General features: G+C 42.2%; 1 protein-coding gene across 2 annotated transcripts in view; it reads left to right on the top strand.

The window, feature by feature from the left end:
• Window positions 1–16,735, top strand: part of tle5 (TLE family member 5, transcriptional modulator) — a 41,909-nt gene extending 25,174 nt beyond the window's left edge. The window contains exons 4-7 of one of the 2 annotated variants that reach the window (XM_061077581.1): window positions 670–714; window positions 9,933–9,995; window positions 10,773–10,847; window positions 12,257–16,735. In XM_061077581.1, coding sequence (XP_060933564.1) covers window positions 670–714; window positions 9,933–9,995; window positions 10,773–10,847; window positions 12,257–12,484 — 411 coding nt within the window. In that variant the 3' untranslated portion in view covers window positions 12,485–16,735. The remainder of the gene's footprint in view (window positions 1–669; window positions 715–9,932; window positions 9,996–10,772; window positions 10,848–12,256) is intronic. The other variant, XM_061077582.1, reaches the window with a different exon arrangement.
• Window positions 16,736–17,323: the final 588 nt, after the last annotated feature.

The following is a 17,323-nucleotide window of genomic DNA, read 5'->3' on the forward strand; positions in this document are numbered from 1 at the left end:
TGCACACTTTTAATCGCACTTCCACTCCATCAGTAGCAGGCCCAGCCTTGTATCCCCACAACAACCCAGACACCCCACCACCACCACCACCAGCTCTCTAATAGCATATCGGGTTGCCCCACTCCCCCGGCCAGCGGCAGCACCTCCATTTTCCCAGTGCTGTAATTACTTTAGGGAGCTTCCGCGTGGGCCGCTACAGAAGAGAGTGTGTGTGTGTGCGTGTGTGTACACGTGCATTCACATACGAGATAGCGCCAGTGTGAGATCAAGCAGAGTGTGTGTTTGTGCACGCACGGACGTTTGTGTGTGAGAGATCTTTGTGCTGTTTGTTTTCCAGTGACAGAGCCAGTCCCCCTGCAGACAGAGTGGGTGATTAACAGGGTTGACGCCTAGAGGGTGGCCCTCTCATTAACACTGAACACACACACACACACACACACACACACACACACACTTATTGTTCGCTTTCCTATTTCTAGCTTCTCTTTGTGGGTGCAGGTGGGTCTGAATGAAACTATGATTGCAGAGTCAATATCTGAGATCTTAGAGTCTTTGCGGGCTTTGAGAGTCGTCTTTATATTCATGAATTATTTACTTTTAATTCCTAGATTTTAGCCTCATGTATTATTATAACATTTTTCTCTTTTTCTTTTGTCTTTTTCTTTCCAGTACTACGAGATGTCCTATGGGCTCAATATTGAGATGCACAAACAGGTGAGTCTACATTTGTTCCTTAAGGGAAACTCTTTAATTCTCATAGCATAACATATAAAACAGTTGTGTGTTCATGAATAGCAGATTGATTTTGCTCTAAATACTGGAACTAGAGGAAGAATTCCTTTGCTTATGAAGCCTGGATTCTCACTGATGTGCATGTTTATGTAGCTATAGGCCAGAAACATTAACAATCCTCTTGTGTCAGTGTGTTAAATGTTGCCATAGTTGTTAAAGGCTGTTGTTCTGCTGTGTTTCTGTGTACCAGTGTAGGCTGTGAAATATTTCCTAAAATAAAGGGTCCTTGTTTATATATTTATTTCAATATTTCCCCGGGCAGCGTGAGAAAATATTCAGTCTGCAGTGTATTTGCAGCAAGTTAAGTCTTCAAGCTCAAAGTTGGTTAAAAAAAAAAAGAAGCTTCTAAACACTTAAAAAGAGCTGCAGGTTAATGGAAAATTATCTGAATGTTTTCTACACATCAGGGTGATATTCAGGAAAATTATTTACACTGGGCAAATAGCTAAATATTACAGTTCCCATGACATTGTTGCCATGGAGAAGCCAAAGAAGACTCTCAAATTGTTTTTCACTAAACTCTGAGCAGGAATTCACAACCATCTTTTCCTGACCTTCATTATTTTATGCACCGGTCTACCAGGTGTGTGTTAGGCAGTCATCACTTTGATGTGCTGCACAGAAATCACCGTGAGCTTCTTAACGTCAGCTCGCCATTAGTGGTGTGGACAGCATCGTTTTGAAACCTTGTGGAAGGATGACAACCGATCCTTCGCCGCAGTCCGTTACCACACTTGTTTTTCGTCCATGCTGAGGATTCAGCAGGGAGATCTTGATGGCCGTCAGAACCTTGGAGGTGCTCCAGCTGCCGATCATCTAACCTGATCTGTGCAGGATTAAACTTTTACTTCCAGAACGTGGAACATACAAAATAGCTCCTCGCTCCGCGTGGTTCCGTCAATGCAGGCGCAGCTGTGCATTCCCAAACCCATTTCCCCTCCGCACACCTGCAGCTCACTGATTGGCAGGTGTGAATTGCCAAGATAATCTCCGTGTTGGGAGACATTTGAATGATGTCACCTGAGGCTGTGTGTAAAATGCAAAGTGCCATGGGGTCTAGCTGTTTTTGCTGTTGCCTGTGAGTCTCAAAATGTGTTTAAGGTGGTCCATTTCTGGTCAATTGAAGTTTTGCCGGCAAAGTAATTTGATAGAGTGGTAGTTGGTGTCAGAAACATTCATTAATGGAATAGTATTTTTCTTTTATTTGCAAAAAATCTATTATCAGTTGCCCAATACACTGCATTTGAAACAGGAGAGTAAAGGACTTCACCCAGTCGGGGGCCCATACATCAGTTAGTGTGGCTGAAGCGGGGGGGAGTAATTTATGCTCAGTCTGTAGGAGGGAGAGAGCGATGGGCCTCCGAAGGGCCAGCCCTTATCTGTGACATCGGCTGCCGTCCACACGGACACACACTAACACACAAACACACACGCTGTCTTATGATTGACGGCGCATGCTGACAGCCATATTGGAGGAACCGAGTGGGCTTTGACAAATGGAAACAAACGCACACACACAGAGTTTGCAGCTTCCATGATTTAAAGACCTTCACATATATGCACCGCCACAAACTCTAGGTAGGAGGCATCGCACAGGCACTGTGATGCATGCAGGGCAAACACACAAACACACACACACCCTAAGCCATATGTGTGCCATTCATTACACCCTGTTTCATTTATCTGACAGGGATGAAATTCAAAATGTGTGTTTGTGTGTATGTGAGTGCGTGGGTGTGTGAGCTGCTTCATATGTGTGAGTTTTTGAGAATTTGGTTATCTCTATTAGAGGATATGCTCATCTATATGTGTGTGTTTCTGTGGCTCATTACTGGCACACACAGCACACACAACCACTTATGCCACACATAAGTGGTTGTGTGTTAATGTCCACCTGTTATCGTGTGTGTGTGTGTGTGTGTGTGTGTGTGTGTGTGTGTGTGTGTGTGTGTGTGTGTGTGTGTGTGTGTGTGTGTGTGTGTGTGTGTGTGTGTGTGTGTGTGTGTGTGTGTGTGTGTGTGTGTGTGTGTGTGTGTGTGTGTGTGTGTGTGTGTGTGTGTGTGTGTGTTTTCTTTGTGCACAATGTGAGTGGGTGTGGAGAGTCGCTAGTTCCATTAGAGAGTTGAAATTGAAGGGGATGTGTAGAAACGAGTGTCGAGGAGCATTCATGTCTAGGCCTATTGTGCCGAGCCAACCACCACCACCACCCCCTCCTCCTCCTCCTCCTTTTTCAACCTCTGTCTCTATTTCCCTCTTACTTTCTCGCTCGCACTCTCACACATTCAATTGCTCCCTCTTGATCACTCTGTCCTACTCAATTCAAAAAATGCCTCTCTGCTCTGTCTTCTCACTCCCTCTCTCTGTGCTCGCTTCTCTCTGTTACTCTTTGTTTTGTCTCGGTGAGGAGAAGCAAGGTTGAGTTGTGGATTTAACTGGGAATATGTGGAATGGAGCTGTGTTACCGCTGGGCCCTATTGTCCGGCCTTGCACCGTGTTTTCCTCCTGAACATGTGTGTCCTACCTGACAACATACTATTTTATCTATAGTAAGATTGTGTAGCATAGAGTGAAGGGGCTTTCATTGTAGCCCCTTGTACACAGCCTGTTCAAGGCGGAAATATTGTACCTTTATTCCAGCTCGTTGTTCTGTACAAACAAAGAACGTGGATCAATTGTTGTTCTGCCTTCGTGGCGGAACTGGCCTAATGACAGAGCTGGAACAGCATCTGTGTGTAACAGTGTAGAGGGTCTTTTCAACTGCAAATGTAACGGGATCTCTAAATATGATCCCGTTACTGTACTGCTACATTATTTCATTATGTAAATCATCTGGTCCAGGTGTCATCAAAGCACATACAGTACAGCATATAGCAGATCTATATACATTATTACTAAAGTAAACCTATTCAAGATGATATTAACTGATGTCTGAACATGCAAACTTTGTTGACTTGGACCTGATCTGAAACACTTCAAAGGTCCAATATAATGCATCATATTTTAGCTCACATTTCATTTGGATGTCAAATATTTATTCTTGTAGCTACCACACTCTTGTAGTAAAGTTATAAGTTCAGTATTTCTTTCTGAAGGTGATAAAGTTAAGTTCACATGAAATGTTAATTGTAACTATAATGTTACTTTTAATGCTTTCCTGTATAAGAAATAAATGCTGGTAAGTATAAGTGCATCAAAACAGTATTAAGGCCAGGACTTGAATAACTGTGCTCGATTCATTTCCACAATGTATATCAGGTTATGTCAGTACAGATGATGTAGATGTGATGGCCCAAATTAAAATGTAGCTTTTATGAAGTGTGACCTACAACCTCAACAAGTAATAAGTCCTTGTGTATTCATAGCAGGAAGAAATAGCACAGCACTTAAACAGTTAAGCTCAAACAGGAACAAAACCACAAGGAAGTCTGTGAAATGTTAGGCTTGTTTAGTCTGCCTCTCATCTGCCCTCCTCTTCCTCGAAACACATTTTAAATCAATTCAAACACATTTCTGTCTCCGTGTATGCTTTCCTATTTAAACCTCCATTTTGAGAACTATAAATCTATAACTAAATTGACAAAAATACATGTCCATGATCAATGAATTTAATCTGCTGCTGCCCAATGATCTATGTCAATCTCCCGCCTCAGTTTTATATTGTCTAGGGTTAATTCACACGCATACACACACACAAACACACACACACATATTGTTCACATTCTGTAAGTAGCAGTAGCACTTGAGGAAGGCTAAAATGAAGCAGAGGAAAATGTAACGCGAGGACAAAAGAGAGAGGGAAGCATTCAGCAGAGAGAGAGAGACTGAGAGGAAGGTGATAAAGAGCAAAAGAGGAGACAGACACAGAGTCGGTATGAGGAGATCGACAGCATAAAGGGCAGTAAAAAAGACGAAGCCTCATAGTTAGCATTGAACGAGTCCCGCTGAGACATTTTAGTGAGACATTTCAGAGATATCAGGGAGTGTGTGTGTGTGTAACGATGAGCAGATAGGAGTGAGGCGCCTGATGGGGAGCTGTGCTCTGCATGCCTAATGACTGTTCGGAGGGCCCCTCTCTCCTCATCGTGCCACAAATTAGGCTCTAACACAATTACTGCTGCTTTGCATATCTCAGACGGATTGGATGATTACCAACCAAATGTGATAATAGACCCGCATGCGAGAAAGATGGGGAGTGTGCATGATGAGAAAGAGGAAAGGGTATGTGCGTGCTTCCTTGGGTGATTGTTAATTTGTGCGCGTGATTTGTGTGTGTGAGGGGGTGCATGCAAGAGTTTTGAGAGAGTATGAAGTACAAGCAACTTAATTAATGAGGTGATAAAGGGATTCTGATATGGCTGATATGTGTGTGTTTGTGTGTATAATACAAGATGTGTGCCCCAGTTTGGGAAGGTCATAGCAGATGTTTCCCACACTAATGAGTGTGTGTTTGGAATCGCTGAACGTTAATTTACATTTAATGAGGATTTAAAGGAAAAGTCAGGTTCTTTATATTTTTCCTGACAACAAATCCTATGAAAAGACTTGTCGTTCTTTTACTGGCCAGCTGAATAATTGGCTTATTGATAATCAGACGTAATGCAGTTTGTCTTTGTTGCTGTTTACTTGATGAGCTTTGTCTCATACGTTGTGTTGTTCCTTGATATTATGCATTGTACCCGTCTGAATATTAGTCTGTATTTATATCTTAAGTTGCCATTTTAAAAACCTACCAGAGACAACAGACTAAAATTAACCTATCAAGCTAACTCTGGCTCATTTACAGTAATTTTGCCGTTGATCGCTGAGCATTGCCACTGTTGAATAACAAATAAATGAAAATTACCAAAACCAGCAGTGATTTCATCTAAGTATTGTCTCTGTACGCTGGGTATCACACGAGGAGACCAAAGTAGGAACTACATACCGTGATCAATAAACCATTTTCACAGCAGACATTTTACAGGGTTTAAAACATAATAATGACCCTGTTGCATTCAAGTGTCCCAGCAGTCATGCGCAGTTGTTCAGCTCCTACATAAACTACTTAATTCCAGTTTTTCTGTGCATGACAGAAGTAAAATACTAATCAATGCCTTTGTTTGATCTAGACTTTATAATGGTTTTCTAGCCGGCTCCTAGCTCGTATTAGAAGTTTTCAAAACATTCAGAATGCAGCGGTGAACATTTTAGTAAAATCCATAATATATCACAACCATGGACTGTATACAAAGGTGGATTACGCCTCCTCACTGGTACCTTTTTGAGATCATAATGTAAAGCAGTGATGTCAAGGTCCGGTCGATGCACTTGACCAATTCACAAGTCAGTTTCACCTTGTTTTTTAAGCACAAAAAAAAAAAAAACTTACTGAAAAGGTTTGATACAATCTGTGTGATAAGGACCTAAAATTACAAAAACCCTCTTTTAGGAAATGTATTTGAAGTTGACTTTAAAATTTGGTCCATGGCCATTGGCCGATCCACTATCCTGGAGGAAGAGGAGTTTGTGACCTATACTGCATCTATCCATCAGGGGTAGTGAGCGAGATGATATCTATCACTTTAGGGAGCAGTTATGTCGTCCATCTGTAGATACACTCTATGATTACAAAAACTTTTATCTTCCCCTCGCTGGCTCCTTTTTATGATGTACAAAGTACTGAATGAGCTTTCCCCTTCAAACCTGTCTGATCTCCTTAAACCAGATATTATATCTCATCCTCTGCTTTTCTGAGAACAAAAGGTTCCTGTCTGTCCCCAGAATTAAAAAGAAGTCTGCTGGCTGCAGGGCCTTTTCCTATCGCCCCCTTTTCCTCTGGACTAACCTGCTTGCTGACATCGGACTGTCTCACTCAGTTGAAGCCTTTGAATTTAAACTTACAACTCATATTTCAAACGTTACTCTCAGTTGGTGCCTTTTATTTTTTCAGGCTGTGTAACTGTTATCATAATCCACCAGCGGGTCGGCCTCAGTCTCAATGAATTATTTATACCTGGTATATAAAGTACAGTCCATGTTGTTCTGCTGACCAGATTTTTACAAACTTTCTGAAAACCACTTCTGCTTCGGTTGTAACTGTTTGTTTGCTCCCTCAAGCACATAAACGTCCAGGCAGTGTTGCCTTATCTCTCCTGTCAGTGTCAGCCTTTTAAAACGTTCTCCTTGCTTCTGTCACCAGGTCCTTACTCATGGTGGGAATTGTTGGGTCCCTGTAAATAGTATTATAAAGAGTACTGCTTAGACCTGTTCTACATGCAAAGTCCTGTAACTTCTATTATGATTTTGCGCTACACAAATTAAATGGTTTCATTTGACTTAGATGGCAGTACCATGACCGGAGAATGAGTTTATAACATTCATGCTCAAAATGAACAGCTGAATATAAACCGAATTTACGTTCATACAAGAAATATATACCTTTATATGGCTGCTTTCAGACATGCATGTGAACATAAATGTTCCAGTGAGACGCTCTGCAGTTCCTGCTTACTTTCTCAACATGGCCTCCTAGTATAAAGTCTGGAGAAATCCAGGAGAATCCGATGTGTGAACACAGCAGGGAATTCCCCGCTGGATTCACAGCGAGCGAGTGGGTGGTTGATGACGCTTCTAACACACGACAGACGCAAAAATGAAAAGAAAACTCAATCTTCCCGTCTGAATAATGCGGAGGATTTGATGTTGTGAACGCGTCTGTGCAGAGAACCTCTTGCTGTGTTGCACATGTGTGAAAGGCAAACTGGGTAAACTCCATAGCCAATTATCTGGATTTTACCCGCAGGTCGTGTCTGAAAATGTCTTAAGGTTTTGAACTATACAAGTCTACTTTAACACATACCCATACATTTATACTCATCATACACATAAGCCATAAAAACAAACTCCAGACTCTCCATCTTTTGTTCCTCTCAGTGCTGTGTTGTTCGGTCTGACAGCTGCAGGCAGAGTTGCTGCTCTCAGCCTGTTTGTTCTGCACTGGATGTGTGTGAAATTTGTGCTGCTCTGTTGTAGTGGATTTGGATTATCTGCTCTTGTCTGTGGGAGCAGCATGTTCACTCCTGCTCTGGAGAGATGGGAGTTGTGCTGGTGTGGAGCGGCCACTGGAAAATGTCCTGAGGGACCTTTTTTGCACCTACTGGCTTTTATTGCACTCTGCCATACTGCAGCAATAGCCTTACAGCAGTAAAGGTGGTAACACGGTCCTCACAGGATTGGCTCTGTCTGATTTAAACCTTCAGAGAGCGGAAACATTTAGATGCTGTCCTCACCTCCGGTTCAACACAAGTTTCCCTGTTGAGGTTTGAGTCCAGGTTAAAACCTTGGAACTGTATTTGGTGGAGGTCACGACTGGGACTGCATGTCCCCCAAGAAGCAGAGGTGCAGGTTGTGGTGGTTTTCTGGAGAATCCAATTCTCATATCCACAGATGTTTACCAGTGAGCAACAGGCTCTGTTTGAATTACTAAACCCAAGACCCTGAAACTGGAGCAGCAAAATAAACAAATAAAAGGCCTCATAGAACATTGTTGGTTAGGGCAAGAAAGGTGGTTTCCATTTGGTACATGAACTGCCACCTACAGTATATTCTGAATATCAACAATTTTGTGCGATACCTATCAAAATATGACATTAACCAAAAACATCTTTGAAAATACAGACATACATACATGCATCATTGTGTACAAATATGTACTTTGATGTCTGCCAACGCTTATAGGCAGTGAAAAGATGAAATTAAGATTCCCCACTTCTTATCTGGCACCTCATTTGCTGCCTGCGTTCCATTGAAGCAGTTTTACCTTTCATGCTCCCAAATCACAAGCAGCTCACCGACACAGATGAAGCACAGTCAGCGATAATGACACAAGTCCTCTGGACCTAACATGTGCAGCGAATGAACAAGAAGAGCGAGGGAGCTGTCAATCAGTCACAGTTTGTACTTTCCCACACGGTCTTAACCAGACCTAATGAGGCCGCTCAAGTGAGAAGTCCTGTGTAGGTGGATGGACGGCGCAATCACACAAAAATTTGCTTCCCATTAATTTCTGTGTAGAACAGAGCGAGACACATGTGCTTCTGGTTGTGAATTGGCTGCAGAGAGTTGGTGATAGCTTGTGCAGTTTATGTTTACAGGCCTGCACGCAGTATTTCATGTCCCTCTGCTTTTGGCCACACTTTATAAATGTTGCCAGATGGATTTCAGTCCAACAGCACCATTAAAGGTTTGTATGGGCTGTAAAAACATATTGATGAGCAGCGCCACCTCACTGGATGATGCTCGTTCATAATTATGAACATGGAGACTCTATTTTATTTTGATTCAGTAATTCATACACCACGCTGGTGCTGTAAACACTCATAGGAACAAAATGTGGTCAAATTCATCTGCTTCTTAAAATAGTCACCAACAGTCACATGATTTACTCCTGCTTGATTAACTCTTGCAAAAACTACAACTCAGCTGTCTTAGGCAATGACGTCCCTCTGAGGCTAGATCCACACTTCCGAGCACCTAAAACTGAGAAGCTGCTTGACCTTTTTTAAGTTTAAAATCTCAAAGGCTGTGTTGTATTACAGACAAGCAGAAACGGAGACCTTTAGAAATCATGATGCAGTCACCTGATTGGTTCTTATGAGTCACGACTCAACCACCCGCTGTGAAGGCAAACTGTTGTTAACACTTTCTGTTGTTAAGAACTTTCAGTTCTACCTTGTTGTCGATCGAAGAGAAGAAATCTATGCTCTTATTTTTCACCATTTTTCTTTCCTGTTTTCTATAACTAAGCAACGATCTGCAAAATATACAATCCACTTCCTGTTTACACCGGCATTCGACCCAGTCTATACATGAATGGTCACGTGATTTGTATTTTGAGATATGTTCGTACAGGCAGGGATTATTACTAATCGGGAGCGAAAACGCTTGTGTGCACAGAGATTGTTTTAGTTTTATAATGAAGACGTATTAATGTAGATGTGGCCTTAGAAGTGAAACTCTACATTTGTGACTAATACTTAATGAAGGAATAAAGGGTCTTAGGTCCAAAGGAAGACTTCAAATGTATTGGTCTGATATGTTGACAATAAACATTTTGAATGGTGCCAATATTATCCTTTAACTAATTAAGCTTCTCTCCACAGGCTGAGATAGTGAAGAGATTGAATGGGATCTGTGCACAAGTCCTCCCCTACCTGTCTCAGGAGGTAAGTACACACACTGTTACACACACACACACACACATTGACACAAAGACGTCACTGACCCCTGACCCTCGGCCCTATTTCTCACATCGTGGAATGAGATCACCCTCATTCCCGCCTCATTACCTTCCCACCTCTGTGACCCCTCGCTCCGCTTCCCTCCTTCCCCTCCTCTCCCCTCCTCTTCTCTCCTCCCGTCATTCATCATCACGCACTTCCTGTGTTCCTTTCCACCCCGCTTTCACTATTATTCCTCCCTCCCCCACCTTGACTTTTTGCCATATTCAATCTGCCTCCCTTCCCCCTGTCCTCCCTTCCCCCCTTCCTTTTTGACATTCTCCTTCACTACTCTCCCTCCCTGTGCAGCCTCCTCCATCCCACTCCTCTTTTCCTTTATACATGTGTGTGTGTGTGTGTGTGTGTCAGTGAAATAAATGGTTGTGTGATTCAGATAAGCCGTGCTCTTATCTGCCCAACCGGGGTTTGACCTCCACCCATTACAGCACACCAGCCGACCATCCATTCACCAGTGTCTCACAGGGCCTTTGTGTGTGCGTGCGTGCGTGTGTGTGAGTGACTAGATGAATGGCATTGGGGGTGGGGGGGGTTGCATCACCAGCGAGGGTTGTTGGGTCTCTGTTGCAACTATTGATATTGATCTAACCTTTTCACCTCTCTCCCCCACCAACTCTCCTCCCCTTGTTTCTGCCTCACGTTTATTGTCTCCCTCACTTTCCACCTCTCATCTTTAACACCCCCAACCCACCCTTCTGCCTCCAGCACCAGCAGCAGGTTCTGGCAGCCATAGAGAGGGCCAAGCAGGTCACCCCTCCAGAGATGAACTCCATCATAAGGGTACGATTTTCCAGCCCTGCCAGAGGCTCTTGTGATGGCTAGAGAAGCACAATTATTAGCCATTAAAATCAACTCTATTTTTTCCTTTGTTGCGATTAATTAATGAATAATTGTTTATGAGCTGAATGATTGGGGCAATTTAATCTGTTAGCATTGATGTAGTGGTTAATGTATATTACGTAAATTTTGAATTGACGTAGTACTGTAACTTTACTTCTTTGACGGTAGGAAAAGAAAGATTCAAAGAGCCCACAGCTCAGGCTGAATGATCCTGATTATAAGATATGACTTTGAGTGTTTTTTAGGTCCGCAGCTAACAATTATTTCCATCATTGTTTAATATTGTTTTCTCTAAAATACCAGAAAATATTCAAAAAACGTTTGCAATCATTTCGTGAAGCCCAAAGCAATGAAAGCACAAAACGTTAAATATCAAAAGGTTATAAATACCAAATTTAAACAATTCACAAATAATCAAAATAGTTTCCTTTTCTGTAGTCCGACAAACGTGTAAACTGATAAAAGTTGCAGCTTTAAATTGGAGTTTCAAAATGCTGGATCAGACCATTTCAATTCTACAGCTATAGCTACAATGCTTCACTGTAGTGGCTGTAAAATTAGCCAGCTACACGTACTTAATCATTATCTGCCCTAGCTAGCTAGCCTTAACTACTCCATCATTTTACTAGAGGTTTAGCCTTAGCTAGGCTATCTACTCCATCTTTTTACTATGGGTCTAGTGTTTGCTAGCCTGACCTCTCTGTCATTATGATTCATGATTCACACAGTTGCCTCGCCATTTTGTTCCCGTCTTTTACTTTAGATACAGAGGAAACAGGTTCACATAGACCCGAGAGAATCAAGTTATATCCATTTTCCCATTGTTGTCAATATCTTCTCGTGGTAGTTGCTAATATCACCATATACACGTCAGGTATATCTGCAACATGCAGAACATTTGAGCTCCATTGTGAGTAGAGCTGAGCTGTAGGTTGTAGGTTTCGACTGAGACTTAGGCAGTTAGTCAGGATTGTGTTAAACATCAACCCACTGATGTGTCACCGTGTAGCGTGTGAGTACAGTGGTTAAATTGCAGTGACTGTCAGTTTAATTTTGGGATTTTTCATTTTTACTTTACTCCTTTTCTCTTGGTGTTATACAAACACAGTGCTGCAGATTTTCCTTTTTCTACCGAGTACGTATTTTAACTATGACGTGAATTCCATCTGTCCCAGCTTGAACTCTTAGTGCTCTGCCTCAGGCATTATATATTAAACCCCAGTTGTGATGTATATGAGCTCCGTGCACTGCAGACTTAGCATTTTCCAACAGTATCAGTGTTTTGAAGTGATTTGTGTGCTGTGTCTGCCCTGCTGTGCCTAAGTTGTGTCTGGTTGTCTTCCATGCAGCAGCAGCTCCAGGCTCACCAGCTGTCACAGCTCCAGGGCCTGGCCCTACCCATGACCCCCCTGCCTCTGGGCCTGAGCCAGCCATCCCTCCCCGCTGTCACCACCTCCTCCGGTCTCTTCTCCCTCTCCTCCCTGCTGGCCTCCCAAGCCCAGCTGGCCAAGGAGGAGAAAGCGTCACGCGAAGGAGTCGACAGCCACCGCGAGGAGGACGGAGACAAGTCTGATTAGATGGTTTCCAGTTCAGCTCTGTTTCTATCCAGAGACCTGAATCCAGAGATCCGAGCCCCCTTGGCCTACAGTCGCTCTCCTGGTCTCCCTCTATCTGACCTTAGCTATCATTGGCTTTAATCCCTTCACCATTTACCATTTACCTGGATGTTTTTTATCCTCCCTTCTCTCTATCACATCAGTGTCTCTTTCTTGTATCCTGTGTCTTTTCCTCAAACACTCTCTTTTTTTTGTATGTAATACAACTTTGTTTCTACCATGTTTTTTCTTTTTTATCAGGACTACTTTCTATTTTCGGTTGCTTCCTGCCGTCCTGTCGCTCTGTCTCATGTTTAGTTTCAGGTTTTTTTTCACCATCCCTCTCTTCCTGTCCCCCCTCCCCACCTCTTGCCTCTGCTCTGAGGGGGCTTGGACAGCACTGTCAGACAGGACTGATCTGTGGGAATGAACATGCAGTCCTGTAGGTGTTAAGACAAGCTAAATGTTAACCAGAGGGATTCTTTGGCGAGTTGTAAAAACTGTCGCACACATCCCATCATTCCTACAAAACTCACTTTCCTAAGATAAGGTCTCACATAGCTTAATAGTGTGGATTTTTTTTTTGTGGCAGCTCACATTGCATGCATTTATTCAAACCTAAAATTGGCCTTGAGTTCAAATTTGATGGATCAGAGAATTGTTTGAAAATTGCCTAATGCCCGAGCGATAAACCTGTTGTTTAGTTTCCTACAGCTACCGTCACATTCTGACTAAAATTGTTTTTAATAAGAAACCTCCAGAAAAATAGAGATCGTTTATAATCCTGAATTTATATGGAGAAAGGAAAAGCACCTTGTAAGAGCTAACCTCGTGCTGAGAGCTGTCAGTCTAGATAAACCCACCTTAGTAAGTAATCCCCCCCATTTACGATCCTCCTCGCCCGACCCTGTGAGGTACGTCAGATCAATCCGGCCAGCACCTTAAATACAAGGCAACTTTTTTTTTAATCAGACATTAAAGAGAGCAGAGGTAGCAACACAAATAACCGAGATGCCACTCGTGCAACCGCCCCTCCACCGCCCCTTTCATCTTTAATGTGCACTAATATTAGAGCAGACACTTGCAGGGAGAGAGCGTGCATGTTGTGTGTTTGACAGCAGAGGGCAGCGTGTGTCTTTGAAGAAGCGTCCTTCACGGGCTCAGGCTTGAGCTAAAAACAAGGACAGAGAGCAAGCTGTGTCACGAGGGGAACGGCTCAGTAACCCTCGCCGAGTGTACAAACTTAATAAACAGAGACGAGACTGGAGACGTCAAAACTCTGCATGCGGTCCGTCCCAGTCTCCGTCATGAACCAGATCTTGAGGAGTAGCCTTTGGTCTATTTTAAGAAACATCTGTGTCCTCCCACTAAGATGGAAACATTGTCCCTCTGTACATTGAGATTCACTCAGTGCGTTTTGATTCACTTGAACACACAGGTCTGCCACGTGTTTGACGAACACGACATTGCACAGGTGATTTAACATCTTAATACGCCACTGAAATCTCCAAGATCTAACAATTCATATCAGACAGATGCAGCACTGCAAGCTTCTTCAGCTCAGTCAGTCTCACCCACCCTGCTCACCCACCCTGCTGTTTTCATTTATAATGTTACTCCTTCTGATTAGACCTCTCGTCAGGGGGAAGTTGAAAGTGTCTACATGAACACGCTGCCGAACTTGCTGCCGATACTCATTTGAGTATGGCACCACTGTAAAAATGATATGAGGCCATACATTAGGTTTACGGAGTCCCCGGCTTGTGGACTTTGAAGCATCTTCTTCCCTCACTTCCTGTCATGTCTTCAATGTCTGACTTAGAAGCAAAAATTACCTAAAAGTGCTAAATAAATATCCCACAACTTCAGAATTCAGTGCTGACTGTAGAGAAGTTGCTCTTAAACATTCGTCCAAAAGTAAACGAATCAAAAAAGTTCCAAAGTAGTTTTTAGTGAAATGAGGGTAATTGTCGCCTTGTAAATAAAACTTTTTCAATTTGGTTGAATCCATTTTCCCCTGGTCATCATCACACACTGTAGTAACCCCACCTCCACAGTTTAAGAACCTCTCTAGAAAAACAACGGAGTAACCTGAGCTATGTGAATGAGGGAGTGATTTCAGACAATGCCTATGTACTATTGAAATGAATGCAAGTTGAATTTACACATGATAGTGGAACGGATTGTTGATTCCCATGTTTATAAGTCAAGCTTTCAGTAAACAACAGAAGGACTGAAGAGTTGCGTGTTCTCTGTGAAGGTTACAAACACTGTGAATTGACAACATACCACTCTTTCCATCACATTTCAGTTTAATTATAAAGGGCTTTGGTTGACACGAGGCATTTGGCTTTCAGGCACGAGTCTGATGTATTAAAGGTAAATGTCACACACATCAGTTTTCAGGGAAAAAGAGTCTTTCCCACTTTCTAAAACTTTAACACTGACGACATGACGGCATCAAAACATGTGCAACAAAACTACTGGCGGTGTGACGGAGCGTAATCTCCACATCATGTGAAACGGGGCATTCATTCATACTTTAGTCATGTGCACAAAGCCGTCAGCAGGTGATACTCTGCAGAAAGACCAATCTTTCAATCGCCCTGTCCAGTCAGTGCTGACTTGAGACACAGAGTCACGTGAGGAGGTCTAATCAGGCAACATGAGTGGAAAAACACGGGTGCTTGGGCACCTGTGTAAAGATCTTAAGAAGCTCTCCAGGAGCCAAGATGGCGCCATCACATGTTTAAAAAGTTTGAAGCAGGATGAAATTCACCAACACATATTTCCAGCAGAGGAATCCTTAGTGGTATCGAACTTGTGGCACTGTCGGTCCACAGAGGTGGTCGGACTTAGTGGTGACCTGTGTTTGTATGATTGTTGATTTGACATTATGTTTTACACATACACACGCACACACACTTTCTCAGCCTCCCCTCTGTTTTAATGGATTAAGTGTGAGTGAATGGATATGAAGAGTTTCATTCTCAAACTTTTTACACATGTTAAAACAATCTCTGGAACAATGATGAAGCACATTTTATTGTTGACGTCACCTTAAAACTGCTGATTTGTGTGCGAGTTTGACACAGTGGAAATTCAGGAAGCAAAAAAACCAACATCTCCATATAAAGGAATCTCAGAATGAAACCCTTTGTGTGTGTAAAAGTGTCTGTGGGACGATCCTGCAGCTTTGTGTGCGCATGTGAGCGAGGTGTGTGTGTGTGTGTAAACAGTTGTACAGGTTCGGCCGTCAGTGATAAACCACAGGAATGAAATGCATCGCTGTTCTTACAAACGCTTACATGCTCGTGAATTTAAACTTGCGGCACATCGTCGTCCCATCCAGCCACACGCTGTATGTATACAGCTACATACTGTACTTGTCGTAGTGATATGCAGAGCATGTAGACAAAGTGACACACACCCACACATAAGTGCATGTCTGGGGGGGAACTGAGAGTGATTTCTTTCTAGTGGAGACATTTTTTTTTAAAAGAATGTTTGTTCCAGGTTATTTCTGTGATCAATGCACTTGGTTTTTTCTTTCTGTTTTTTTGTTTTGTTTTTTAAATCAGTTTTTCCTTTCTTTTTTTTTTATTCGATATGAACTAGAACCAGAGTTACAAAGCTGACGTTATAAACATAGAAATGAGAATCTATGTATTTGTTAAGTAGTGGGAGGTGCTGGCCTCTGTATACAGTTATACATAGAAAGCTTTATGTGTATATGGCTGCATCTTCTCTTGTCTGTCCTTGATGATTCTTGTGCTATTGTGTTACAAACCTGATGTGACACCAGGGGGGAAACAACTGCAGTACGTTGACCTTTTTTTGCCCTTTGACCTCTCTCCCCCTCTCTGATCCCCCCCACCCATCCCACCTCATCCCCCTTTACTCCCGCGCCACATTACCCCCCCCTCCCCAACCCAACTTTTTGCCCCCATAGCGTGAAGCATTGTAAGCGTTTTGAGCTTTGTAAAGGTCTTTTTTAAATACTTATTTTGTGTATAATGTAAAACCTGAAAGTGTGTACTTTGGCGGAAAAAAAAAATGTTTTTGTGTCTGGAACCATAGCTTCATTTAAACAAATAAACAACAACTACAACAAAAAGAAACTATAAAAAAAAAAGTACAACAAACATTTACTATAAATAATATGAAATGTTCTGCAGTAAAGAAGGACTTCTTGTGCCTTACAAATAAAGTCAATCAAATCATATAAGAAACTGTTCTGCTTCTTCTTTTACTCCGTTTGAAATCAGTGTCAGTCTTTGTTGAGTGAACTCGGGTTACATGTTTTACTGTAAATGAATGATCACATTTTATTTCCTGTTGCACTATTTGATTTTATATTAGCTTTATGATGCATTTACATGTCTTGCCTCTTTATACAGATTTTTTTGAACAACAGACCAAATAAGAATTTTGATTATTTTTATCTCTTATTATTGGTATCACAGTATTGATGGATCACTTAGATGTAAGTTTACTAAGCTGTCAGGGTTGAAAAATAATAAAAGAAGTTCTCTGTTTCTAGCTGATGTGCAGTAAAACGATATAAAGCCATTCAGTCAAAACACAATTTAGCCGTTATAGTGCCCATAGGAAGTTTCCCATCACGTCTAATGTCTGCCTAATGAAAACGACTGGAAAGTTTCACCTAAAGCACATTGCTTTAGGTGAAACTACATATTTTATAACAAAGTATGTTCTGGTGGTAAAACGTCCTTGTGCTAATTTTTTTCAATTATCTCTGAATCAACAATGGTTGTATAAAACATGCAACACATAACAGATCCAAACATCCTGCACAGA

This window comes from Limanda limanda, chromosome 9, assembly GCF_963576545.1.
Source record: "Limanda limanda chromosome 9, fLimLim1.1, whole genome shotgun sequence".
NCBI lineage: Eukaryota > Metazoa > Chordata > Actinopteri > Pleuronectiformes > Pleuronectidae > Limanda > Limanda limanda.